The 26648-nt window shown below is 37.4% G+C and overlaps 1 protein-coding gene across 2 annotated transcripts; it reads left to right on the plus strand.

Annotated features, from left to right (window-relative positions):
- Window positions 1–793: 793 nt before the first annotated feature.
- On the plus strand, window positions 794–19718 carry SEC22A (SEC22 homolog A, vesicle trafficking protein). 2 transcript variants are annotated; one of them, XM_034422881.3, is made up of 7 exons: window positions 794–923; window positions 5898–6101; window positions 8051–8214; window positions 11056–11250; window positions 13874–13992; window positions 16315–16380; window positions 17145–19718. In XM_034422881.3, exons 2-7 carry the CDS (start codon window positions 5920–5922, stop codon window positions 17343–17345), a joined length of 927 nt encoding a protein of 308 aa, XP_034278772.1. In that variant the 5' UTR covers window positions 794–923; window positions 5898–5919; the 3' UTR covers window positions 17346–19718. The 2 variants fall into 2 exon arrangements, with proteins under 2 accessions (XP_034278772.1, XP_034278766.1); XM_034422875.3 differs by having other exon boundaries at window positions 859–1351.
- Window positions 19719–26648: the final 6930 nt, after the last annotated feature.

Below are 26648 nucleotides of genomic sequence, written 5' to 3' on the forward strand. Positions count from 1 at the left end.
CTGATCAGGAGGAAATGAGGATTTTGCAGTATCCTTCCCCTGCCACGCCCACCAAGCAATGCCACGCCCACCAAGCCACACCCACAGAACCAGTAGTAAAAAATTTTGAAACCCACCACAGCTGCAGTTGTTAAATTACTAACACGGTTGTTAAGCGAAACTGGCTTCCCCATTGACTTTGCTGGTTAGTAGGTCGCAAACTATGATCGCATGACCCCAACACACCACAACCGTCATAAATATCAACCAGTTGTCGAGCTGCCGAATGTAAATCACAGGACCATGGGGAAAATGTTGCAACAGTCACGAGCTGTGAAAGATGTTTATTTTTATTTATTTTATTTATTTGTCATGCATATATAAGATAACAGATAAAAGTATAAACATGAATGCATGAAATCCAGACGAATAAAAAGGGACATTATGACAGGGACGGTAGGCACGTTGGTGCGCTTATGCACGTCCCTTCATAAACCACTTTTTCCCATGTAACTTCGGTCACTAAACGAACTGTTGTAAATCAAGGACTGCCTGTCTATCACCGGGATTTTAAGACCTGGGTGGAAGTCGCTCGTCAACCTGGCCCAGACCGGGATAAGGCAAAGACTCAGAGCAGAACTCAGCGCAGGATGGACTCGAAAGTATATAGAATAAGGGATTGGGATCTCCGTACGCCAGCCGTTAAAAAAACCCCATCCGTTTCCCTCACGGGCCGATCATCGGCCCGTAGAACCAGCGACCGATCTTGTCGTCAGAGCAAACGCGGCCCCGCGAGGATCACCGGGCGCCATTAGGCAACGTCACGCGACGTCCGCTTCAACGGGCCAGCGCGCGAGGAGTGTGACGTGTCAAAGAGTCCCAGAATTCCGCGCGGGAGGCTTTCACACCAGCGGCGGTTTCGGCGGCCGTGTCGGCTAAGCCAGGTAATTCCGCCTCCTCGCGCCTCCCTCGCCCCTCCAGCCTTTTTCCCGGTTGCTTAGCAACCGAGGCAACCGCCAGGCGAAGCGCGGGCCCTCCGTTGAGGGTCTGGGCCAAGGGGACGCGTTGGCACGCTTGGGTGAATGTCGCCGTCCCGGATGACAGTCGTCGTCGTCGTCGGTGCCTTTTACTTCTACGCTTTGGAAAGCCCAGGACGCCCATAAGCGCTCGCCTCCGCGAATGGGAGACCTGTCGCAATCATGGCAACAAACGAGCCTCGCTGCCGTTTGTTGTCTTTCGGGCGCTTTCTGGGCTTCGAAAAGTCTTCCGACGAGGTTCGAGAGAAAAACGTGCCCTCGTCAGCTTGGCGTGGTCACATAACCCGAGGAAAAAAGCCCAGACGTCTCTTTCTAAGCGCCCTAAACGTGTAGAGGTGAAGGAGTGCTTGGCTAATCTTTCAGAGGGGGTGGGGGAGGAAACTATAGGAAGGATCTGAAAAATTAAATAACTTCATTTTACAAACAGTCGGATAGGCCTGCTTCTTAAAGTCGGTGCTGGTGAACTGTGAGAGGGCCTGTTAATAGCTGTGTGGAAAAACTGGTTTTTGGTTTTTTTTTTCTTTTCCCCTATTTGAATATTGAGCGAGAAAGGGTGAGAGGTTTGTGGGCATCTTAATCTAGAGCAGTGGTTCTCAATCTGTGGGCCGGGACCCCTTTGGGGGTCGAACGACCCTTTCACAGGGGTCGCCTAAGACCATCGGAAAATACATATTTTCAATGGTCTTAGGAACAATTTTATGGTCGGGGGTCACCACACCATGAGGAACTGTATTAAAGGGTCGCGGCCTCAGGAAGGTTGAGAACCACTGATCTAGAGCTTCCCAATTTGGGCTGCAATCATCAGGACAACCACTAGATGATGGCAGAGGTGGGGGGTCTATAACTTTCTGCTGACATCTGATGATTTGGTAGCTTTTTATAGCCCAGATATAAGTAGATCATTTTTTTCTGCCAAGAAAGACATAGTTTTCTTGTAGGGGAAATGTAATTTCCAGCAGCCAGGATGTCCAATGGAGAGTGAAGCTGGGAGTTTTAATTCAACATATGGGGGAAAAAAGTTCTCAACTTTCTCTGATTCAGGGCAACTATTCAAGCATTGCAACTGAAAGTTATTGCAAAGATTAGTAAAGATAGTGGTATAGGCAGTGGTGAAATCCAATTTGTTTTACTACCGGTTCTGTGGGTGTGGCTTGATGTGTGTGGTGTGGCTTGGTGGGCGTGGCAGGGGAAGGATATTGCAAAATCTCCATTCCCACCCCACTCTGGGGCCAGCCAGAGGTGGTATTTGCTGGTTCCCCAAACTACTCAAAATTTCCGCTACCGGTTCTCCAGAACCTGCTGGATTTCACCCCTGGGTATAGGTAAGGCAGTCTTGCCCACAATGGTGTCTTCAGGTGTGTTGACTGCAATTCCCATCAACCTGAAACAATATTTAATGGGAATTTTGTCGCCTTGTACACTTGAAGAGTACCTCATTGTGGAAGATCATAGCTACTTTAGCATTCAATTGAGGTTGAATGAGGTATTATTCAGGAGTTCTTTATTCTTTTGTATATAATCTAGTATTGGAACAGGTGCAAAGCAAGATGAAAAACCAATGTACATCTACTCATAAGTGCTATTGAATATATAAGAAATTGTATATGATTGCTGCTTTTAAAGCTTTCAGAAGACACTTACAGGAATCCTGCTTGTATTGTTTTAACATCAGTTTCAATAAGCAAAATAAGGTAAACAATAAAATATTAAATACGCTTCCCTTTAACTGAGTCAGTTACTGTATTACATTTTGAAACATTTGGAATATATCTGTATGAATGTGTATATTAATGGTTGGCTGATACCCGTTTCCAAGAAAATGTAAGAGCATTTTAAAAAAATAAAATTAAGACCATTTATATTTAGTTTAACATCAAGGTTTCACATTTAGTAGTACAGCACTTATTTGCCTATCAGGTTTTGCAGTGGTAGCTGTTTGCTGACCATGCATAACAGCCTTTATCCTACTTCAATAGTGGATCAGAATGGGAGATCTAGCTACTCATGTTATTCTTATTCTCATCACTACCTGGTTGAATTCCACAACGTGCTCCACATTGAACACTAGAAGTTACATTTGGCACAGAATAGTCTACCTCTTAGCTGCCATGTGTCATCAGGAGCATAAAACTCTTACATTCTTCCAGTACATTTCTGAGTGCAATTCAAAGTGGTGGTTTGACCTTACAAAGTCCTATTTTTGCTTGGCGGTCAGGTGGCTGATTTTGTTCTGTTGATTTTTCACATTGTTTTGTTATTACTTATTACATTACTTACCATTTATTTTTGATATTTAATATATGTGTTCATTTACTGCTGGAAGTCCTAGCAGATTATAGGTAGTCCTCATTTAATGACCACTCATTCAGCAGCCATTCAAACTGCACTGTTTTGCCTGATCATAGATTACACACAGAGAGTTTTAGTAGTCTATAGACAGATGTGTTTGAGTAGGCATAGCTCAGTATTTAGTGCAAACCGAGCAAACATGTAATGATGCCATAATGATTTTTGGGGGTATAGTACATATAGTCCTAGACTTGCGATCACAATTGAGCCTAAAATTTTCATTGCTAAGCAAGTCAGTTGTTAAATGAGTTTTGCTCCCTTCTATGACCCTTTTGCCACAATTAAGCAAATCACTGCAGTCATTAAGTGAATTTGGCTTCCTCCATTGACTTTTCTTGTCGGAAATTGACTGGGAAGGTTACCAGTGATGATAACATGATTTCAGGACAACGTGATTATCATAAATACATATCATTGCCAAGCACACAAATTTTGATTACGTGATATGACAGTGGGAATGCTACAAACTGGTCGTAAGTCACTTTTTTTAGTGACACTGTAACTTCCAACAGTAACTAAACAAATGGTGGTTATAAGTCAAGAACTACCTGTATATTATATTTTTCTGCATGCTTAATTTGATATCTAAATGAAATGTCAACAGGCTGAAAAATCTGTGACTGAAGTGATTGGGTGAATATGAAATACCTAGGTTGAATAGACAACTACCTAAACATGATATGTAATAGGCCTTATTTGTCTAGTCTTTCTTCTCAGTAAAAAGAAGATCCTAACTTGGTACTATTTCTTGAAGATGTCCCAAATATTTTCAGGTAGCAGTATCTGATCTTCTTCAGAATTACTCCTCTTACTCTGGAGAAGTAAAGTTGTCTTGTCATGGAAACATGCAACACTGACTCAATAAGGCGAGGGTCTGTAGTAGGCATGTCATTATTATACTAGTAAATAATCTGGAGCAGGGTGGATTTGATTTAAATCGAGTTGATTTAAATCACAATTTAAATCATGATTTAAATCACTAGTAAAAAGGCTTGATTTAAATCAACTTGATTTAAATCATAATTTTTAAAGAGCAACTGTCATCTCTGCTACTCCTTTGTCCCACTGTTGACTCACCGATAGTCCCAGTGTTGCAGAATATACAGCCTCATGCTACATAACTAAGCTCCATTTCATGCTGAATAAGCTAAATTATTTATGTATCTTAAATAGAAAACTATCTTACGATAGATTTTTACCCCAAAAGTTTTTTATTAAAATAAATTCGATTTAAATCAAAAAAATCCGATTTAAATCAAAAAAATCCGATTTAAATCAAAAAAATCCGATTTAAATTTAAAAAAATCTGATTTTTTTGATTTTTTTAAAAAAATCATTGATTTTTATCCACCCTGATCTGGAGTCTTCTTTCCAACTTGAAAAGAATTATGTGGCTGCTAAAATGTTCCCGGCCTAAACATTGGAGATTTAAAGCAAAGAGAAAACTTAATTATTCATCAGATGGGAGCTGTAACTTCATGTGAGAACTGCAATTGTTTGAAATAACAGATATGGACTGTACCCAGGGAGATAGTGTAGTTTGTTTGTTAAAATTATTTCCATAATGCTACATTCCAAAATGATTCCTGATGGTTTCTGGTAGTGTCAAAAAAAATCATAAAAAGACAGTCATTAAAACGCAATTAAAATATCCAATTAACAGCATCACCTTTCAGCAACCAATCTCAATCATCTCCTTTTATAAATACTGTAAAGTGAGACTTGAATATTTCTTAATTACATTTTGTGTATTTTACAAAATGCTGCCTAGAATGCAGTTTAAATTCCTATTATGAATTATTACCAGCAATACCTTTTGCATTATGAATGTTTTAATAAACTGTTTTCAGCATTATAAAGTATAATATATTTAATGACTTGGAACAATATCTTAAACTAAATCATCTGGTACATAGTGCTGATCATCATATAGTGAAAACAGGAGTAGGGACACTTAGATACATTTGTAGGAAGTTCCCCTCTCTCACTGAAATCCCTAAAGTGAAGCAAACTCCCCAATGTGGGAGACTATGGAATCTTGGTGGATAGAGAAAGAATAGAAAATAGCAAATATGGTAATAGTGGAATGTAGGTACCTTGGAAACGAATATTACTTCCTAGAACACTAAACTTGAACACTCCTGGTACCATGTATATATGTTAGTGGTTATGTGGTCTTCTCTTTGTGTTTGCTTCCAGTTAGAACTGCTTAGTGGAATAATTCTAGCAAATAGAATATTATACTGTTTCTAATTTAACCCGGACTGGTAAACTGCCAGTTAGGTAGCCATCCTGGTAAGAAAGAATAAGCTCTAGGCAACCAGTTTTTGAAAGCTAAAGGAGAACTCAAATGCAAATGGTTTTGATAATTATATGAAAAGGAGCGGATCTGTGTGTATTTTTATAGCTTGCTCATGTTAAATATTGTGAAACTAACTTAGTCTTCTCAGTCATCAGATAATGATAAATCCAGATGGAGTTATAAATGAAGGAAAAAAATAAATATAATCTTATTTGTGTGCTCTGTTCTAGATTTTACTTTTTATTGTTGGCAATGTCCATTATCTTGTCTGCCTCAGTGGTCCGTGTGAGAGATGGACTCCCTTTATCTGCTTCTACTGATTATGAGCAAAATACAGCTGTACAGGAATGCCGAAAGTACTTTAAAGGTCTTGCAAAGAGACTCACTGAGCTTCCAGACCGATGCACCTTACAAGCAGGAAAGTATAACATAAAGTATGTTTTCTTTGGCATGTGTATTCTTTCTGCAACATTGCTCTTTATTGTTTCATATAACATAGATACAGTAGTTGCTCTAATAACAGTGAAGAAGGCATCTTTTTGCTATAGTGACATTTAGAAATTACATTCTTGTTAAGGAGCATTCCTCCTCAAATCTGCAGATCTATTACTCTTATCTGCAGAGGCTCTGCTCTTGAACTACTGCCAGAACAAGGAGCTTAAGAGACAAGGCAACCCCTTTGAGGGATTTACTTATCACAGATTGGATTGCCCTAATGATTTCCGTAGAATTATTATAAGCAAGATTCTTCTGGGCCCATCTCTTTGTGTCTTAAATATTGAATCTTTGGGCAATGCAAGACCTGGCATAAAAAACTGCTTCATTGCATGCTAACTTTGTTAATTGCAATGTTATCTATGGCAACACTTACAGTTATATCATAGACTCAGTTGTATCTTCTATATTATTTAAGGAAAATAACCCTCTTATGCAGCTTAACCCTATATTTTTATTGTACCAATATTATATTTTGAAATGTTTATTTATAAAGAAAAACCAGGGAAATTTTATAAATCTTTCCTTGTGTTTGTAAAATGCATCTTCTATATTATTTAAGAAGAATAAACTTGAAGTTCCAATCTCCCCATTTTTTTGTACTATTATATTTTTGTAATTCTTTAAAGATGGGAGGGGCAGATAGTATATTTTTTATAACATGGGCTACATACTTTTAAGATGAACTATCCCCTAGGTTACATTTTATCAAGAAAATAAAATCTTGGGAAAAATCTGGGAAAATCTGGGTAATTCTATGTAAAGGAATGTAAATTGCCTCATAAACAATGCAAAGATAGAATATTTATCTCATCGACATTTATACCCTCTGCATTTGATGGATTCAATCTTAAAATATAAATTTCCTGAGATACTTCTGATAAATTCTTGATGTTTCAGAAATAAAATATTCCTAAAATAAACAAGCAAATGTATGGCATATACACAAAATTGTCTTAGAATTGCTGTTTTGAATGGATAAGAAAATGATGGATTAATAGATTGTTTTAATGGAATTCTTCATAAATGAAGAGCATAAGCATATGCTAAAATTTTAAATAGAAATGCAGATTTTTACATTTTATAATAAGTTGACTTAATGTCTTTGCTGGATTTTGACGAAGAGGCATCCTTGCTAGAAAAACATTTCACTCTCACTCAGTAAGATAATTCTGTTGGCCTTTTTTGTTATGGAATGAGATAGATGTAGTTAGGAATAACTGATAAATAAAACATTTTGAAAAACGTAGCCTTTATCTATTTCGTTTCTTCCTCTTTGAAGGAGAAAAACTCATCTTCATTCTTCTGATGTTTTTAAGTATATTTGTATATGAGAGAACAAGTGAGATACATATTATGTTACACCCACCTACTTATCCACCCCCACATTTGCCCTCTTTTTAAAGAACATATTAACTACTGATAGGTAACAGCAAAACATTAAATCCAAGTAAAACTTCATTGTTCTGTGAAAATAGCATTATAGTTAGAGATGTAGAATATTATAATCCCCTTATGGAATTATGGAACCATGCTGGGGAGAGTTCAGTGGCTTCTGGGGGTACATTCTCTGAATCAGAAATAGTCTGGATCCAAAACATGACCAACTTACTTTAAACTGCAACTGGTTCAAAAGATTTACCTTTGGGAATCACTCCCAGAACAGCATGATCCAAGAGGAGGTTCAGCAAGATCAAATTCTGTTTCTGATTCAGTGAGTTTTGTATGCCCTTAATTTATTTTCTCATGAATAGTAATACTTCCATTAGACTCATCATTATTTCTCTTGTTGTAGTTATGTGTAAAGCCTACCTAAGCTAATCTGTGAATACATTATTTTAATTTTGAGATGTTAAAGACACATTTTTCCTCCCCCACCAAAACACAGCTTTATTAGTTCTCTGGGAGTGAGTTACATGATGCTGTGCACTGAAAATTACCCCAACGTCCTTGCCTTCTGCTTCCTGGATGAGCTTCAAAAGGAGTTCATTACCACATACAACATGATGAAGACAAATACAGCAGTCAGACCATACTGTTTCATTGAATTTGGTAAGGGGTTCATCACTTTCTTCAAGAAGTGGCTTGAGTTTGGGCTTCTAAACATGTGTAATATATTTACTTCAGCATGGTTTACAAAATGTAGTATTTTGCATTCTTTTTATTTATGTCATAAAAGAACACAACTTGGCATTAAAATATTCATTCAATCATTGTTTGATTCACAAACAACGTACAGTGATCTAAAAATTACTTCCAAATGCCTGGCAATAATATTTCATAGGGATTTGGAGCAGCCCAACGGATCTGTTTTATTCAGGAGTAATTCTCCTGCAGGGATGGAATCCGGATCTTCTACACTTATGAACAAGGAGGAAAAGGTGCTTTAGAATATCTAGGAGGTTTAGATTTTTGCTGCCTCTTGCAACTTACCATGAATGTGTGATGAATTGCATTACTAATATTTGGTATATATTGACCTGTCAGTTTCATTAAGGGTTACTTTCTGCCTAATGCTTAAATCACTTTTGTTAAATGTTTTCCATAGACATGTCCATGCTCTTTCTTTCTTGCACTCTGTCATCATCATCTGTGGCCTGGGTTTTTTTTTGAAATAACAATTTAAGATGCCAGTGGTTTATTGTTGATTGAGTGCATGGTTTTATAAATGTCCTGCCTTGGTATAGGTTCCCAAGGCAATATTTGTGGGAGTCGCCTTGTGAAATAGGTAAAAACTTGTGAGTGGTTGAGGTCAATTTTAATATCTTTAGTGCATAATTAAATTATATTGGAAATGCATTTAATTTCATTATTTGTGTTTGTTAATCTACAAACCATGATTTTATAGAAGCTTTGTAGTCGTAAAAATTCTATTAATGGAATCTGCCATTTATATGGAATAACCCAAAAGCAGCCCTACTTTTTTAAAAAACTAAACCCTAATCTAACAAAAGTAGAGACCAAAGTCATATTTTTTATTTTTCAGTGATCCAAAGCTTAACTTTCACTGAATTTGTAGTATCAGAAATACCATATTATAAGATTATATATACACTTGGAAACCAGAATAGTGCTTACTACTCAGAATTGAAATAAACTTTAACGTTGGACAAATGTCTGGAGTACTGGTACTTGTTCATATTACAAAGCCTTAAAAATTGGCATAATTTATAAACAGTCCACAGTTTTCAGAAACCAGAGGAATGTACAGTAAGACATGGGATGACTATATTTCACACAGCTTGATGTCTCTTATGGCCCTGTGTTCTGCTTATTTTATGACCATCTCACTTAATGCCTACTGTTTCCGTGGGGAAGCAGTAAAATTTATTTATTTATTTCTGTCATACCCTATAGTAATCTGCATAGATTCCTGGTGGTTCACAACATTAAAACAATATTGAAACCAAGGCAACAATATAGTAATAATGCATTGCAGTAATACAGATGGCATGAATTCCCCATTCCCCAAATACTGTCTGGAAAATCTCTGATTTTAATAGCTTCTAGAAGGCTATTAAAATGGGTGCTGATCTGAACTCAGTGGGGAAGCTGTTTCCGTAAAATAAAGACTGCAGCAGAAAAACATTGCCTCAGCCCTTCTTCGTTAACCACCGTTAATAGGAAGCAGTTAACATATTTTTGGAGGGAAGTGTATCAGTTGCCCCCTCAAATCCTGTTGTGCTGCTTCATTCTGGCAGAGGATGTATGCTCCTGGGGTGGATGAGCAAAGAACATCTGGAATATGTGCCAAGGATATAATATCCCCAGCAGGTTCCCCCAAGGCCTAAAATTCATCCCAGTCACTAGCTAAAGAAGTGAAAATTATCAAAAGAAGAAGAGGAACCAAAACCAAGAAAGACAAAGATCTCAGAAAAGAACTTAACCAAAACTTTCAAAGAGCTGTTAGAAAGATACAAGAAGTATTACAAGAACTTCTATAAAGACATTGAAGGCAGACAGGAGTTCAAAAGATCTCTGAACTCAGATTTCAACCTCCAATTTGCATACCAAAAGATGCCAGTAGATAAATAATGCTATGCAGCTCCTGGGTAGTCTTCAGATGCTGCTCCATGCAAAGTACATTGCAGTAATCTAGTCATCTGGGAATAAGTACTTGAACCACATTGCCAGTAATAGTGAAATAGTGCATTTCACCTCTCAGCTTTATAATAATATTCTCATTAAAAAAAACATTTTATTGACAATAAAGGGTGCAAAACTAAGTGAGATTACACTGGGGTAAACTCTTAAGAATTAAATGGATTATACTTTTAAGTCAACATGTGTATAATGGCGCATCAGGTTTGATAAGCACAGTGATACTTAGCATGAAATTATAAATAGGCTGAGAATAAGTAGTAATAAAAAAACCATCATTTCACCATCCTTGCACTCACTGTAATGTATATTTTGCTAACTATTAATTTGTGGTTGTCATGCTGTGCTTATATTCTATAGCAAAATATTTCAGGCTATAGGTGATAGCATTCGAAATATTATGAATATAATGTTATAATTCAGAAAACTGCCTGGAGCTCAGAACAAATGCTTATTTTTCCTAAGAAAGTTTTCTGAATTACAAGAAAAACTAAATCAAATGTAATTAATTAATTATATTAGTTGCACTTTCAGGCTTGCCAATGCATGCAACATTAGTTTATTCATAATTAAAATTGTAGCATTTAATCTTCTGGTGCTGCAAAATTAATTAGCCCATGATATACTAGGTAGAAAGCAGCAGCAGCATTAAAATTTCCCATAGTGGATGTAAGAATTTTAAATAATGAATTTAAATGTGTGCATCTGAGATGTATGTTGCCCATAAAGCTATGAGGTCCCCAGTGATGTTTTCATCAAAAAACTAAAGGGGGTTGTTTTAATTTTATACAGATAATTTTATTCAGAGGACCAAACAAAGATACAACAATCCACGATCTCTGTCAACAAGGATAAATCTTGCTGACATGCAAACAGAAATTAGACTGAGACCACCTTACCAGATTTCCATGTCAGAACTCTGTTCAGCCAATGGATATCCATATGGATCTCTACAAGAAAACAAAGATACAAGAAAAATGTCTCCAGGTGAGATGATGGATTTAAGTTTACTTATTCAAATTTACTTATTTTGGGATAAAGGTAGAGATTGATCTGTTTGGTTTACTGCATTCCTTTTGTAAATTTCATGGCCAACTGCAACATGAGGACTTTGGTAATGTTGGATTTTGAATGACTTACTCAAGCTCAGATGGGGGAAGGGATCCTGAGCTAGTTTATCAGTGCAGTGTGAAGAACTTTTTTTTCCTTGGTGTCCCAATGAAAAATTACTGTTCACAAGGATAGTTTCATTACATTATGAATGATATGTGTGTGTGTGGGAGAGAGGGGGAATTAGGGACTTTGACCCAGAAAAAGATAACAGTGCTGTCTCCCAGGAAACCATAGATCTGATAAGTCATTATTCTCCCTAAAATCAGAAGATTAGATTGAATGAGAATGAATGCCCGATCCCTAGCCAATTGTTTCAATGACATCATAAAATTCTAGATTAAAAACAATGATAGAACTTGATCAGCCTATAATGGTCACCTATAAGAACTCAGTGTTGTAATGGAGATAGAGAACAATTTTAAAGCCTATTTTATTATGGTGGTTTTGACAAGTTGAGTTTAGATATATGTTTGAATGAGTTGCTGTATTTAAAACTATTCCTCTATCCCAGCAGCTTCTCCCCAATTACATGTTAAGCTGTCCACGACTTAGTTCTTGGCAAAGCAAAAAGGCTCTTGCCTTATAAAGTTTGGAAAGAGCACTGGTCAGACAGAAGCAGTCCTCTTCCCTAGAGAAATGCCCTTTGTCATTTCTGAGCATTTTCTGACTTTATGAACTACTTTGGAGAGCCTTTTCTGCCCACAAGGTAGAATGGCACCCCTCTTTCTATCAATGTTCCAGCTCATTAACTTCATTGTTGGCGCCTTTACACTTCGCTGATTTAGACAGAATGATTTACATATGGTTCATTCACCTTATTGTCCCTCTCTCTATGTTGCCTAGACTACAGGGGGGTTTGCCCCCTGTTCCCCCCCCCCCCATTTAGTTTCTGTCACTTGTAGAATCTCATAATAACACTTGTACACACATTCAGTATGAATTGGCAGTTATTTGTGCGTATAGTTGGCATTTCGTGGAAGAGATGAATATCAGCAAAGGTGCTTACAGTCTATATTCTGTTTGCTCTTTATTTTTTGCCTCTTTGTCACCCTTGCAATCATGGAGAGAATGGCCAATTTGGAACTCTTTTGTATCCCAGGAAAATAAAATGGCTACTAGAGCGTGGGGTCCTTGGGGCTTCTGAGCTTGGTGGTTTTCTTGCAGATGTTTCATTACCAAAGTAGGTAACATCTTCAGTGATTTTATTGCTAATGAAATGTCTGCAAGAAAACCATCAAGCTCAGAGACACTCAAGGATCCCCGAGTTCAGAGCTACAAATATTCTTTTCTATTGAAATATACATTTCAAAAATTGTCATACATCTTTTAGCTTTCCTCTGATTCATTTCACAATGTTCTGTTTAACAGAGGCCTAAAACCAAACCCATCTTGTAGAACCTCTTTAGGATGAGCATGGTCTGCCATTAGATATCCATATAGTTGACAAGGGATAATTGACTAGATGTGCATAGTAAGCTTATTTGAAAAAAATAGGAAATGAGTCTGGAATATTTTTGGTAGTATTCCATATCTTATAATGAAAAATATATGCATATGGGGCATTTGTAATCTTCTGTACCCTCTTTCAGAAGCAACTCTCACTGGTATCTTGATGCCTTCTGAATAAGTGTATTTAGGATGGGCTTTAAATCACTCTTTAGACCTGTAACATGCTTTAGCAAAGAAAAAAATTGAAATGTGAAAAAGTACAATTTTAAAAGCTTTATTTTACTTATTCGTTGGCTAATTGTTAGAGTAACTTTATGTCTGTGTTTTTATTTTGTGAATTTAAGTCTTATACTGCATAGCTTAAGTACATTAGTTTGATACAAGTAGTCCTTGATTTATAACCATTCATTTAGTGGCCATTTGAAGTAACAATGGCACTGAAAACCGTGACTTATGACCATTTATCACAGGACTTGTAGCATCTCCAGGGTCATACGATCAAAATTTGAATGCATGCAATTGGCATGTACTTATGACAGTTGCAGTGTTCCGGGGTCATGTTATCACCTTTTGCAACCTGACAAAGTCAATGGGGAAACCAGATTCACTTAACAACCATGTTACTAACTTGTTAAGTGAACCACTAACACAGATTGTAAAATGAGGCAAAATTCACTTAACAGTGGTCTCATTTAGTAACAGAAATCGTGAGTTTGGTTGTGGTCATAAATCAAGGACTACCTGTATGTTATTACATCTTGTAAAAATGAAGTTTCTACTCAAGCAAAAAAATAATAATACATTTTTCTATTAGGGGGAGGCTGCATTTTAATCTGCACAATTATTCAGCAATTTCTAATGTGCATTTCCAAGTAAATATAAAAGTTGCAAATTGACCACTCATGCCTCAATTAAACTGTGTTTCCTCATTTAAAGTATTTTGTCTAGAACAAGGCAAAAACAGAGAAAAATAGCATTAGCAGGTTTTGCTCAAACATTAATGAAAGCTTTTAAAATATTTATAGTGTTTTCTTCTCTCTGCTACTAGCCCCTCACCAACGACTGGAACCTGTGACACTACCGGGAATTGTTTCCTTTCTTCTTAGCCTTTTATGTGCTGCTTTGAATTTAATTCGTGGTTTTCATGCTATAGAGAGTCTTCTACAGGTACCGTTGTTACATCCATAACTTTGAAACAGGAAAAAATATTTTGAAGATTAAGAGGGTAACTTTATTTTTTCAAATAATTTAGCAGTATTTAGCAGAGTAAAATAACTCTGGAATAGTAATTGGATAAGAACATTGCCTTTCCCTATCAGGCTGAGTTTGCATTCCTGAGCTGAAGTGTTTGCCATCTCAGTTTCCTAGTTTCATGAAAAAGCAAAAGGGATTTTTGATGCAGACATGTTACAGACATAATTCTCTTTCTTTTTCTCTCTCACCCCGCCCTCCCCTCTCTCCTTCCCTCCCTCCCTCTTCACCCAGCCTTCTTAAAAGGAAATAGAGGCCATAGAGAAATCTGGAATGGACTATGTTAAATGTCTAAGAGCTGCATTCCTTGTTAAATAGTCAAGGGAAGTGGGAACCTGGGTTGCTTGTCTATGTCTCTCACACAAAATAAGTTGACACTGATACGTTTTAAGTTTTATCCTAGTGCATGCTACTATTTGCTGCTGATTATAAGGGAATTCAGAATGTATTAATCCAGATAGATGTGATATTTCAGACAATTCCTTATGAAGGGATGGAATCACTATATCCATGGTGAGAGTAGGGACTAGACTGGGTTCAAAGTTTTGCACTAAGAGAAACATCACATTTGTATTCTCTCTCTCCCTCTCTCCCTCTCTCTCTCTTTCTGTCTCTCTATCTCTCTCTCCGTCTCTCTCTCCTTCTTTCTCTCCCCCCTCTCTCCATCTCTCTCTCTCCATCTCTCTGTCTGTCTGTCTGTCTGTCTGTCTCTCTCTCTCTCTCTCTCTCTCACACACACACACACACACACACTCCCTCATTCTCATTCATTCTCTCTTGTTCTACCTCTCTCTGTCTCTCCCTCTCCCTGTTAGAATGCAGACATGCTACAAAAACTCCCTGTACCTTTGAAGATGAGAATGTGTATATATTGTCCACTTATTAACAAAGACGATACCTTGATTGCCTTAGTATTTCCTTGTCCCATTCTATCATGTATATTAAAAAGTTAAAAAGTTTGATTTCAAAACTGTATTTATCAATTGAGTTAAATTTCTGCCTTTTGTATTATCATTAATGAACGGTACACGCTTTGGGCACCATTCCAGTCTTCCTCTGCATTTTTCTCCCTCCCCTGAAACTTGTCCTGAAAACCTTCACATATTCCTCTTTTCTCGCTCGCCCTCTCAGATGGAAGAACTCCTTTTTCTGGGAAGCAGGCCAACTGTAAACAATTATATATAATCCATTTGTACTGTGTGGTCATATAAAACACACATGGTGGGAAGGCAGGAATTTTGTTCTGGGTTAAACGGTCAAGTCCATTGCAAAACAAATGGAATTCGGATCTTCTGGGTCCAAATTCCCTGCCCAGGATCTTTAGGTATTCCAATTGACAGAAAAGTGCTGTGTTATTCTTAGCTCTCTTGCCAAAATAATTGAATTTATTCTCTGGGTTCCATGGCTTATTAGTTTATAATTTTACTTTGTGAGAGCATAGCACCATCTGCTGGCTATGTTCTATTTTACATGATTCTCATTGAACCAAACTGCTCTGGTTTAAGGCCAAACTAAATATGAAAACAGCTGATCAGCTTGTTTAAAGGCAATATGCAGAAATTACTTAAAGTGGTAGCAGGGCTTGTGTCCAGTTCTAAGATTAAAAGGTAAACATCAGGTAAACTGCTAAATTTTCCATGTCAACCCGGTCAAGACTTTACATAATCTGTCATGGAAACTTTACTTTTCTCCCAGGCTGTTTATGGAACAGTCTACACAGGGCTTCAGATCTCACCCAAAAGCTTAATACAGATCTGGCTGCTGCTAGAGAATATTTATAAAGAAGGGGCTACCATTTTTATTGACCCATCAGTAAATCCCAGGGAGCAGTCAGTAAATGGAAAGAGAACACAGGTCAGTCCTAGTTATTTGTCTAACCTGATTATGTGATCAGCTGGGCAGATATCAGGACCATTTTAATTTCAGTTTCTAATTACAGTATAAGGCTCCTCATGTGTCTGTTAAAATGAAGATGGATGACATCCAATTCATGCTTGTGGTTCCTGAATAGGGAAGGAAACTGCTGCTGTTGTTGTTGATGATGATGATGATGATGTACAAGGATATTGATACAATTGATCATAGAAGACATCAAATTGCCAAGCTCAATATAGGAAAAACTTGATTGAATTCTGGAAAAGAAGTTCCAGAATTCCAGTATTTAAGATAGTAGTCTGTCTTCTTTGCACACCATAAAATATGTTGATTTGAGAATGCTTATTGTGCCCATTTTTTCAGAATGAAGAAGATGACTTCAGTTTTGTTATCGCCTTTTTCCTTGGCACAGCAGCTTGTTTATATCAGGTATGTACTTATGTATTTTTAGATGTTAATAGTTTTGTCACTGGTCACAGCCCAAAACAGGCTTTAGGTTATAAGTATCCCAGAACTCCACTGGATTTGGTCATTCTGCCCAGATGCCTGACTACTAAAAACTGAACCACATTGAATATATTCTTGGGGGGGGGGGAAGAGGGGGGGAGAAAGTATTGCAAAAGTTATTTTGGTGGGTTTGTACTATCACTGTAAAATTGTGTTGCTTTTATATGGTTAATATAAACGATGCAAGGTGTGAGACATTATTTTCTGTTGCAAAGTAAATCTCTTTGAGTGCCGGAAAAGCATTCAGAGATAAAAGAGATATCTTCTTTATCTTCAGAACTCACCCTCTTTTGTATTATGCATGATATATGATAGAATTGCAATTTAAGAAATTACTTAAAACATTCCAGTCAGTATAAAACAAATTTTACCTAAACTCTCTAGTTGCCCAGAACATCCAGATTCTAATAGTCAACCAAGAGCACTATTATCATCTCTATATGGCTTCACAAGGCAGACTTGAGTGACAAATTTTAGTTTTCTGATGTGAGAATTTCTGAAAAGTTTTCAAAGTCATAGAAAAGCAAACAGGATTCACCCAAAAAGAATAACAGTAGTATTGAAACTCTTTTTTTTTCCCTTTATGTTGAGTAGAGGACTTTTCCCCTTTGATTTCTTTGTGCTACAGAATCGAATAAAGTCCTACAAGCTATCATTTAACTATGATCATTATTTTTTCTTTGCAGTGCTATCTATTTGCATATTGCACGAGCTGGCGGAACATTAAATCTTTCCTAACATTTGGCTTAATCTGCTTGTGTAATATGTACCTTTATGAATTGCGCAATCTCTGGCAGATCTTTTTTCATGTGACTGTGGGTGCTTTTTTAACGTTGCAAATCCGGCTAAGGCAGCCACAAGGAAAAGCTCCCGATTACAATGTGTGACGGATGTCCTCTGATAGTTTCACGGCAAACTTCATCCGAACAGTATTCTTCTCAGGACTGAAAAGCTTTGCTGTACGAAGAGAAGTTTCATATACTCTGAGACACTAATAAGTCGGCAGTGAAATTCTTCCTCAAAGAATTAAAAAAAAAAAAGGTTCAGGAACTAATTGGGGTACAAATGCAATCCAATGCTGGAGAATATACCCCAAGGATAAATGAGAATTTGGAGGGCAGCATGAAAAGCTCCATATTCAGAACTCTGACAACGACAAGAATCTGTATTGGACCTGCTCGGCATATTAAGTGATTTCTCCAGTCCCAAACCAATTTTGCCTTTGTGAGGCAAGAGAAAAGGCTGAAATAAAGGGATGGTATTGCATATTAACAAACAGTTCAGTATGAATGAATTCCTAAATGCCAGATTATTGGATTGCACATAAATTTAACGGTGTGTGTCTGCATTTTCCTTAATTAAAACCTAACCCGGAAACCATCTGTTCCTGGGGATTAGTTCTTGAGCCCCAAAGGCCTGCCATCTAATGCTGAGTTAATTATGAACTGCATTAGTACTTCTTTTCCTTCTGCTTTCTTTCATGTGCTTTGAGAGAGAGTTAGAAAATGATCTTATCTGTCCCAATGCATCAATAACATCACCACATTTTCTCTTCAGTTCCTTATCTAAAGTTTGAAGATTTAAAAAAGAAATCACTTTGTGATGATATAGTGGGAAGAGACAGATATTTTCTCTGTATAATATAAAATCAGAAAAGAAATTAAACAATTGACTAGATGGGATGCGGGTTAATTTTTAGCCATTTCTCTATCTTATGAAAGTATTTGGAGCGGAAGAAACCGCTTTGGATTATTGCAATTTATTTATTCGTATTATAACAGATTATAACACTGACAGAGCTCTAGGCAGTAAACATAATCCACCTTTCTCATGAATCATGTGACTTGGCCCGAGAGATCATGTCTTGTCTAATGTCACCCAGATGGTTGTTGTGCCTAAAGATGGACTAACACCTGGTCTTCCTGCTAGATCACTGTGGCTGTTATTGCCAATGTATAAACTGCAAGGTGAACCACCTGTGCTAATTAACTTTTGCATCCCCTGAAGATAAGGTACAAATAACATGGTAAGATGGAGAGTACAGCTATTTCCCCCCCCCACCCCCCCCACCCCCAAACACAGAGATTCAGTGTCTGAATTAAGCTTGTTTGGGCAAAAAGTAGGGCTTGGCATTTAAAAAGATGAGTGCTATGAGCTGAATTCCAGATGAAATTAGGAGCCATTAAAGTTCACTGAAATCAATACAAGGACCTTTAAGTTCATTTGAGATATCATCTCTGACGTGGGAATGCAAGAACTGTTCAGAATTTTGTTGAATATTGTTTAGCAATTTCTTAGCCTCTGAATGGTACTAATTTCTTAGTTTCTCTGGGTGAACTCTGTTGCAGAATAGAGTAAGACAGTGGTTCTCAACCTGTGGTCCATGGACCACTGGAGGGTCACAATGTCATGGAGTGGGGGGGCGTCCACAAAGGCTTGAAGAAATGTTACAATTTAAATCTTGAGTTAAGCCTTGGGGGTCTGTGGCTACAAAAGGTATTTAAAGGTGGTCTATGGTGAAAAAAAATGGTTGAGAACCACTGGAGTAAAATCATATTGTCGACATTGGAAGAGCTAGGCGAAATTTGGTTCCAGCAAAAACTATTATTAAAAATACCTCCTTGCATTATTAAATTACAATTTCTTACGACATTTGATTTAAAGGAAGAATTGTATTGAAGCAGGTGTGCTAAATTGGCTGTACACCGCCTCGAGTCCTTCGGGAGGAGGGCGGTATCGAAATTAAATTATAAATAAATAAAAAGATAATTGGAAAATTTTCTAAAAATGGATTTGTTTTTGGAATACCTAATCCACACTAATAACCTATTTGTTTCTTGGCTTGAATTGCATGTCGTCTGCAAGTAGCAATAATTGTAGACTGATTCAGTGGAGGAAAAAGTCTTTGCTTGGGCTCGCATAGTACATTAAGCCATGATTTGCTTAATCACAATTTGAATAAGCCATAATTGGCTTGGTTAATATAATACAAAGCCAAAAAATAAATTTTACTGTAGCTTGGGTTTATACAAGCCCAACTTCTGTATTTTTGCCTGCAATATACAGTAATTTTCAATGTTTCATGTATTAGATTCTTTTCTACAGTAATGTGATTACGGTACTTTACGGGACTGCAATAAGCCAGCAAAGAAAAGCCAGCGTTTTAATTGCCTTAATTATATTTATGGTGTGTATTCACTTTCTTACAGGAGTAAGAAAGTGTAAAATAGCTCATGATAAATATTTCATTGAGGACCAAATGATGACAGTGTGCGTGTTCATATATATGTATATATTTTCCATATATCACAGAAAATATCTTCTGCTTTTTGTAATATAAATTTGCCTGCTGTTTGTTGCTTGTTACCAGTTGTAGATTTATTCAGCAAAGAGTTATTTTCAGTTAAGGATTGGGCAACTTTCATGAGTTTTAATTTCTAGTACCTCCCCCGAGTATGAATGCCATGTACTTGTGGTCAAAGATGAATGCTGCTGTATTCCACTATATGCAGATATCTTTCCACAAAGCTTGGTACTAGATTTTTTTGCTTGGATTTCAAAACTAGCTAGAAATGCTACTGCCATATGCTTACAGGTCAGACTCTTTTATGGCTAAGATATCACTATAAATTATAGTTAAATGAATTGGCAATATTATATAATCATAGAATACAATAACTAATATAGATAACTATCATTAAACCAATCAGTATCAAAATGTACTAAACTTAGTCCAATTTAGTAAAAAACATTTGTTCAGGTATCCAGGGTTGAAATTTACCATCTGTTGCTGATGTCAAGCCTATAAATTACAGAAAGATTTCATCATGCTCTGTGATGGCAATACAACCAATTTCTGTGTTGTGTATGAGAATGTTGTATCTTTGTAGTTGTCCAATTAGCGATCATTGGTCTTAGCTATTCAATTTTAGCTACCAGCCCAGGCATCATAGTCACTAGTTCCAACCAGCAATTTTCTGGAAGTTTTGGAAACCTAGTTTATAACATTTCCTGTGAAACAGAATAGTTTACTGCTTACACACAGACTTGATTTAAAAAGATGAATCTAAGGCTAAGTTTATTCCCTCCATGCTGCTTAGAATGTTCTCAATATAAGCTATTTGGGTTTTTTGCTCTGTTGCTAAGTGCAGGAGAACAACTTTACAAGGTTTTCTCTGTTGGATTCCACATTCCTTAATTAACACCATTCCACATGCCCCTTCATTTCTCCATACACACCTCATTCTAGTCATTTATTATCCAGCCAGAAGTTTGTGGAAAAGGTCAGACAGCAGCTACATAGGATTTTGGAATAGATTGTTTATCGGACCTGTTTCAGTTGGATTTCAGACCAGGGTACAGTATCAGGACAACACAGGTCACACTTGTTGATTACCTTTGGCGGTTATTAGAGATGGAGGTTGTGCATCCATTCTTGTGCAACATGTCCTCTTGGGTTTTCAATATCATCAATCACAGTATCCATCTGGATTGGTTATGGAAGATAGGAGTGGGAGAAACTATATTGCAACCTCAGTCTCCATTGATGGGGAGAGATTGTGCTCCTGGACTCTTATTTTGGGATGCCTCCAGGCTCAACATTCCAACCCCCCCCCTTTTTTTTTACATGAAACCATTAAGTAATGTCATTTGTCAGTTCAGGATCTAGTATCAGTATGCTAATGATACCCAGTGCCCTGGTCACTTCATGATTGAATCAGTGCGGCATGCTATACGTGGGACTACCTTTGAAGATCATCCGGAACCTACAATTGGTTCAAAATGCTGTACACAGTAATGAGTAGCAGTAACTGCTGCTTGTCAGACTGCATTGGTTGCCAATCAACTTTTGGATGCAATTCAAGTTACTGTCATCACCTATCAAGCCCTCCATGACACAGGACTTGGGTATGTCTCCAGTTGTTTCTGCCTGTCTGGTACATTCCTGTTTTGTTCCATTTTATGATCTTTCTTGCCACAGTTAAATGAATCACTGCAATTAAATGATTCTTAACAGTGGTTAATTGAATCTTGCTTCACCAGTGACATTGTCATGTTGCAAAAGGTGATCACATGACCCCAGAACACTATTACGAATACATGCTAGTTGCCTGGTTTTGATCATATGACTATGGAGATGCTGCAATGGTCATAAGGGGGAAAAACAGTTATAAGTCACTTTTTTTTCAGTGTCATTATAAAGGTCATTAAATTAATGATTGTAAGTCGAGGACTACCAGTGTCATTACTGTCATTTTAAGAGATTGAGGAAGTGTGTATTCTCTGCCATGGCCTCTACCCTTGAAACAGGGTCTCCCCTCTCCCCAAGAGATTTGGACAACATCCTCTAGAACAGGGGTCTCCAACCTTGGCAACTTTATGACTTGTGGACTTCAACTCCCAGAATTCCTCAGCTAGCACATGCTGGCTGAGGAATTCTGGGAGTTGAACTCCACAAGTCATAAAGTCAAGGTTGGAGACCCCTGCTCTAGGGTATGCAAATGTCTTCAAGGCCTGGCCTCAGTCCCAGTCTTATGGTTCAGATATTTGTCAGGCCCCATTTGTGGTTTTCTGTTACTGTTTTGACTTTCAGTCTGCGCTGTGTTTTATGATTTTAACTATTTTTTTTTACTGTTTTTGAATTTTGTAAGCCACCCAGAGTAAGCATCTGTAATAAATTTAAATAAATAAATAACCGAGAACAGCACAGGAAACAGCAGACCAGCAACAGAGATAATGATAATGACTTCAATATGCTAGAAGCATAAATGTTCATTTGAAGCTCACAATTTTTTTATTGAGAAATGAGATTACTTCTTAATCAGTTATCTAAAAAGAATCTTCAGGCATCTGTATCTTTTCAGAGCATGAGCCAAACTTAAATAATATGCTTAGTTCAAGACGTTTTCAGTTGAGTCCTATAAATGGAAGAGATATGCAGTCATCTGAATAAGTAAGTACACTCCATTAAAAGTATTGGTGTTTTCAACGTACTTCACCAGAGATATGTGACCTTCATTAGCATGTGGTGGTATTAGCCAGGAGACTACAATGCTAATACAGAAGTAGTAGTTTGGCTGCCAGTTTACTAGTTCTGTTGTGAGACACGTTCATGTGCTTTCCAAGGTGCGCCACAGGAGGGCAAGCTAATTTTGCATCAGAAAGAAAGATGGGTGGCTCTTCCTGCAGTGTCATCCAAGGCCCTCTCCCTCACAAATGGGTGTCACAACTGGGAAGGTTCAGAACCAGCAGGAATCTAACTGCCAATCTGCCTGCCTGCATGGAACATTGGCTTGTCTCCCCACTGAAGTAGTACCCCTTTATCTACTCGCATAGGACAACTGCTAGGTGAGCAGAAGCTGAGGCAACTGTCAGGACTTCTGGAAAAATGAGCATTGGCTAGACAAGGCAAAGTTAGTTACTGGGCCCCAGAACTAGAAGACAGGTTTGGCAAAATCCAAACAACATTTCACCATATTCATTTCACTGAACGTGAACTTTGCAACATGACCATAACCCTAAGCATTCCAGTAAATTCACCAAGGAATAGCTGGGGGAGTGGGGGGAAGATTCTAGAATAGCTGAATCAAAACCCAGATCTAAATTCCATCAAGATCTAAATTTCATCAAAATGCTGTGGGGCTATTTGAAACTGGCTGTGCAGATGAGAACCTTTGAAACATTTAACATCTGAAAAAAAAAATCTGCATGGATGATGGAAAAAAATTCCAGTCAATATGAGCTTGGGAGACAGTTCTAAGGAATGTCTAGCATATAGAATAACAGAGTTGGAAGGGACCTTGGAGGTCTTCTAGTCCAACCTCCTGCTTACACCACTTCAGACAAATGGTTATCCAACATCTTTTTAAAAACTTCCAGTGTTGGAGCATTCACAACTTCTGGAGGCAAGTTGTTCCACTGATTAATTGTTCTGTCAGGAAATTTCTCCTTAGTTCTATGTTGCTTCTCTCCTTGATTAGTTTCCACCTTACCCTCAGATGCTTTGGAGAATAACTTGACTCCCTCTTCTTTGTGGCAGCCCCTGAGATATTGGAACACTGCTATCATGTCACCCTTAGTCCTTCTTTTCATAAGACTAGACATATCCAGTTCCAGCAACGTTCTTTATATATTTTAGCCTCCAGTCCTCTAATCTTTGTTGCTCTTCTCTGCACTCTTTCTAGAGTCTCAACATCTTTTTTACATCATGGCGACCAAAACTGGATGCAGTATTCCAAGTGTGGCCTTGCATTATAAAGTGGTATTAACATTTCATGTGATCTTGATTCTATCCCTCTGATTATGCAGCCTAGAACTGTGTTGGCTGTCTACTTGAAGATGTTTCTGCCAACAGGGATAATATCGACTATTAGAGCTAAAGGTGTACTTTTTCAACAGAAAGGAATGACATATTTCAGTCAAATACTTGCAAAATCAATTTTTCAGTTTCTTTCAACTACATCACTTTTATATAGTCTTTGAATGAAGGTAGAAGATTTATATGAATGTTAATTTTTGTTTTTACATAGGGTGTACTTTTTCACATCTATAGCGTATGGCAGTATCCGGCACTGAATTGCAAGAGGGAAGGGCTCTTTCATAAGGAGCTAATAGATAGAAGGGATCCTCCCTAAACCTTCATAGGATTTGTCTGATAGTTATGCAGAGTGTGCTTTTTAATCTGGGCAAGTTTCCTGTCTATGGGCAAATAGTCAGAAAAAGACTACTCTGAGTAATTCATTCTGTCGCACCTGGCCCTCTTGCCAGACAAAAGCACACACTGAATAACTATCAGATAAATCCTGTGAAGGTTTAGGGAGAATTCCTTCTGGGTCTCTTTTTGCATACTGAAGATTCAATGTTGACTTGATTTATCTCTTAGTTCCTTAAGAAAGACACCTTCCCTCTTGCAATTCAACAGCAGATTTCACAAGTCAGCAAAGAACAGTCTTATACAGGTAAGTCTTTGATTTACAACCACAATTGGGATCAGAATTTTTATTGCTAAGCAAGGGAGCTGTTAAATTATGCCCAACTTTATGAATTTTTTTGCCATAGCTGACTGGGAAGGTTGCAAATGACAATCACCTCATTCCAGGGTGCTGCAACTATCATGAAATGCATGATAGTTGCCAAGCACCTGAATTCTAATCATGTAACCCAGGGGTGGATTCTACTTACCTTTACTACAGGTTCGAAGTGGGGCTGCGCGCGCGAACAAAGCGAGTGCGCGCACTCTTCTGCACATTCACAGAAGCGTTTTGGTGATGTTGGGGTCGGTGGGCGGGGCCTCCCACCAGTTTTACTACCGGTTCTATTGAACCGATGCAAACTGGGAGCAACCCACCACTGATGTGACCGTGGGGATGCTACGACAGTCATAAGTGTGAGGATGGGTTGTAAGTTACTTTTTCAGTGCCGTTTTAACTTTGAATAGTCACTAAACGAATGGCTGCAAGTCAAGAATTACCTGTGTGGAATTTGTTTCTATGTATACTCAAACGAGAGTTTGTTTTAGCTAGGGATGCGATTTAATGCAAAGTGTATTGTATTTATATACAGGAAGAGCAGGGCTACTTGTTTTGGCCTGTCCTCCCCCTATACCCTCTTTTAAAAACCCCGTTTAAGTCCCTATAAAGTTCAGTTTCAGTGGGCTTTGACTCAGAAATCAAAGAACAGCTGACTCTTTCACTTCAAAATCCTTTGTCCCAGAAACGAATAACCATTGTTTCCGTGTTCACCTGATGAGTATGGCAATGTTTTTGTTACAATTTTTTGCATGAATCTTCTGCCTAGACAATCTTTCTGCTCCAAAAGCATACTCGGGTATCATGGATTTCTGAAGCCATCTGTCTAGTTCAATGTATCACCTTGAAAAAATATTTGGGAAGTCAACAAAATAAAGTCCAGTTGTCATTTTAATGCACAGTGACAAACTTCTTAGTTTCTTATGAGCCAATAATGGGGGGGAAAAACCACCAGAAAAGACCGACAAGTGAAACAGTGTTTAATATAGTTGTTAAATTAAACAGATTGCAATTTCCATGGGAAATCCTAACTGTATTCATCTTGCAAGAGCCAGAATAAAGAGTGCATACCCCTTGAAATGATCATGACACAGTCAACAATCACAGTCAGAGATACAGGCGACTGAAAATTTCATTGACAACACAATTGCGCAAGGCGGTCTGCTCAAATGTTAATGCACACTTCAAAGCAGGAGGCCAACTTAAAAAATGATCCTATATTGTGCTATTAATTAAAATTTGGAAGTGGTAAATGATGCCAGAAAGAAAGGGTGGAAGATAATGAACAAGCTGCAGTACCATGTAAATAAAGACCTTTGGAAATCAGATTTTGTTTAAAGGTTTAAAAAACATATAGTACAAGGACAAACTTGGCAGTTTTCTAGAAACCAGGCTGTATTATTTTCCAGGATGTGTCTTACTGGAAGGGAAACATACACGCATAAGAGAAATCGGATACTACTAGGTTCTTGTTTAAAAGAGCTCCACATAATTATGTTAAGCAATTTAATAAATTTAAGAACACAGATAATATTTAATTTCTTGGTCAAAGATCAGAGCCCCCTCTCTATGCCATAGCCATTCAGCTTATTAATATTACTAAAAATCTATCTTGAAAAGTGGGAAAAAATCTGTTAAAAGTTTTAATCATTTTGGAGATTAAAGGTTTAATATAAATTCTTTTCCTACACTGAAATACAAAAATATATGCTTTCTACACTTTAATACTTTAATAAAATGTATGGGCATTGAAAATTCATGATTTATAAATGCATATCAGTCGCTCCTCCTCTTAAAAATTGTTAGACCATCCCAGCATCTGCAGTCAATTTTGTTTGGTTATAGAAAAAAACCCCAAACCTTCCCAAGCCCTTTTTAACTAAATGCCATGTATAGTGAATTGAAACTAGAATTTAATTCCCCACCTCTTCATGACCACAACATTTCTAGACAATATTCCACAGCAATTCGATACACATTAATTAAACAAACCGTTAAAATTTTTAATTTTTCTTCTTTCGGTTCTTTGAATATTAGAAATTGTTTTTATCCCAATTTCCTATATTTCAAAAGCTATTTCAAAATTGGGGTTACATTTTATCTTTAACTTTATTTGGGCTAGTTCTTGCTTTTCTATTTTATTTTATTTATAGCCTAAACATT

The sequence above is a fragment of the Pantherophis guttatus genome, chromosome 1 (assembly GCF_059756535.1).
Source record: "Pantherophis guttatus breed Tessera chromosome 1, ASM5975653v1, whole genome shotgun sequence".
NCBI classification, from domain to species: Eukaryota; Metazoa; Chordata; class Lepidosauria; order Squamata; family Colubridae; genus Pantherophis; species Pantherophis guttatus.

Bases quoted from the DNA above. Each gene is read 5' to 3' on its own strand.
- SEC22A (XM_034422881.3), top strand. From the start codon at position 5,920: ATGTCCATTATCTTGTCTGCCTCAGTGGTCCGTGTGAGAGATGGACTC. The intron at 11,251-13,873 runs GTGAGATGATGG...CTCTGCTACTAG, and splicing joins TACAAGAAAAATGTCTCCAG to CCCCTCACCAACGACTGGAA. The intron at 13,993-16,314 runs GTACCGTTGTTA...CCATTTTTTCAG, and splicing joins CTATAGAGAGTCTTCTACAG to AATGAAGAAGATGACTTCAG.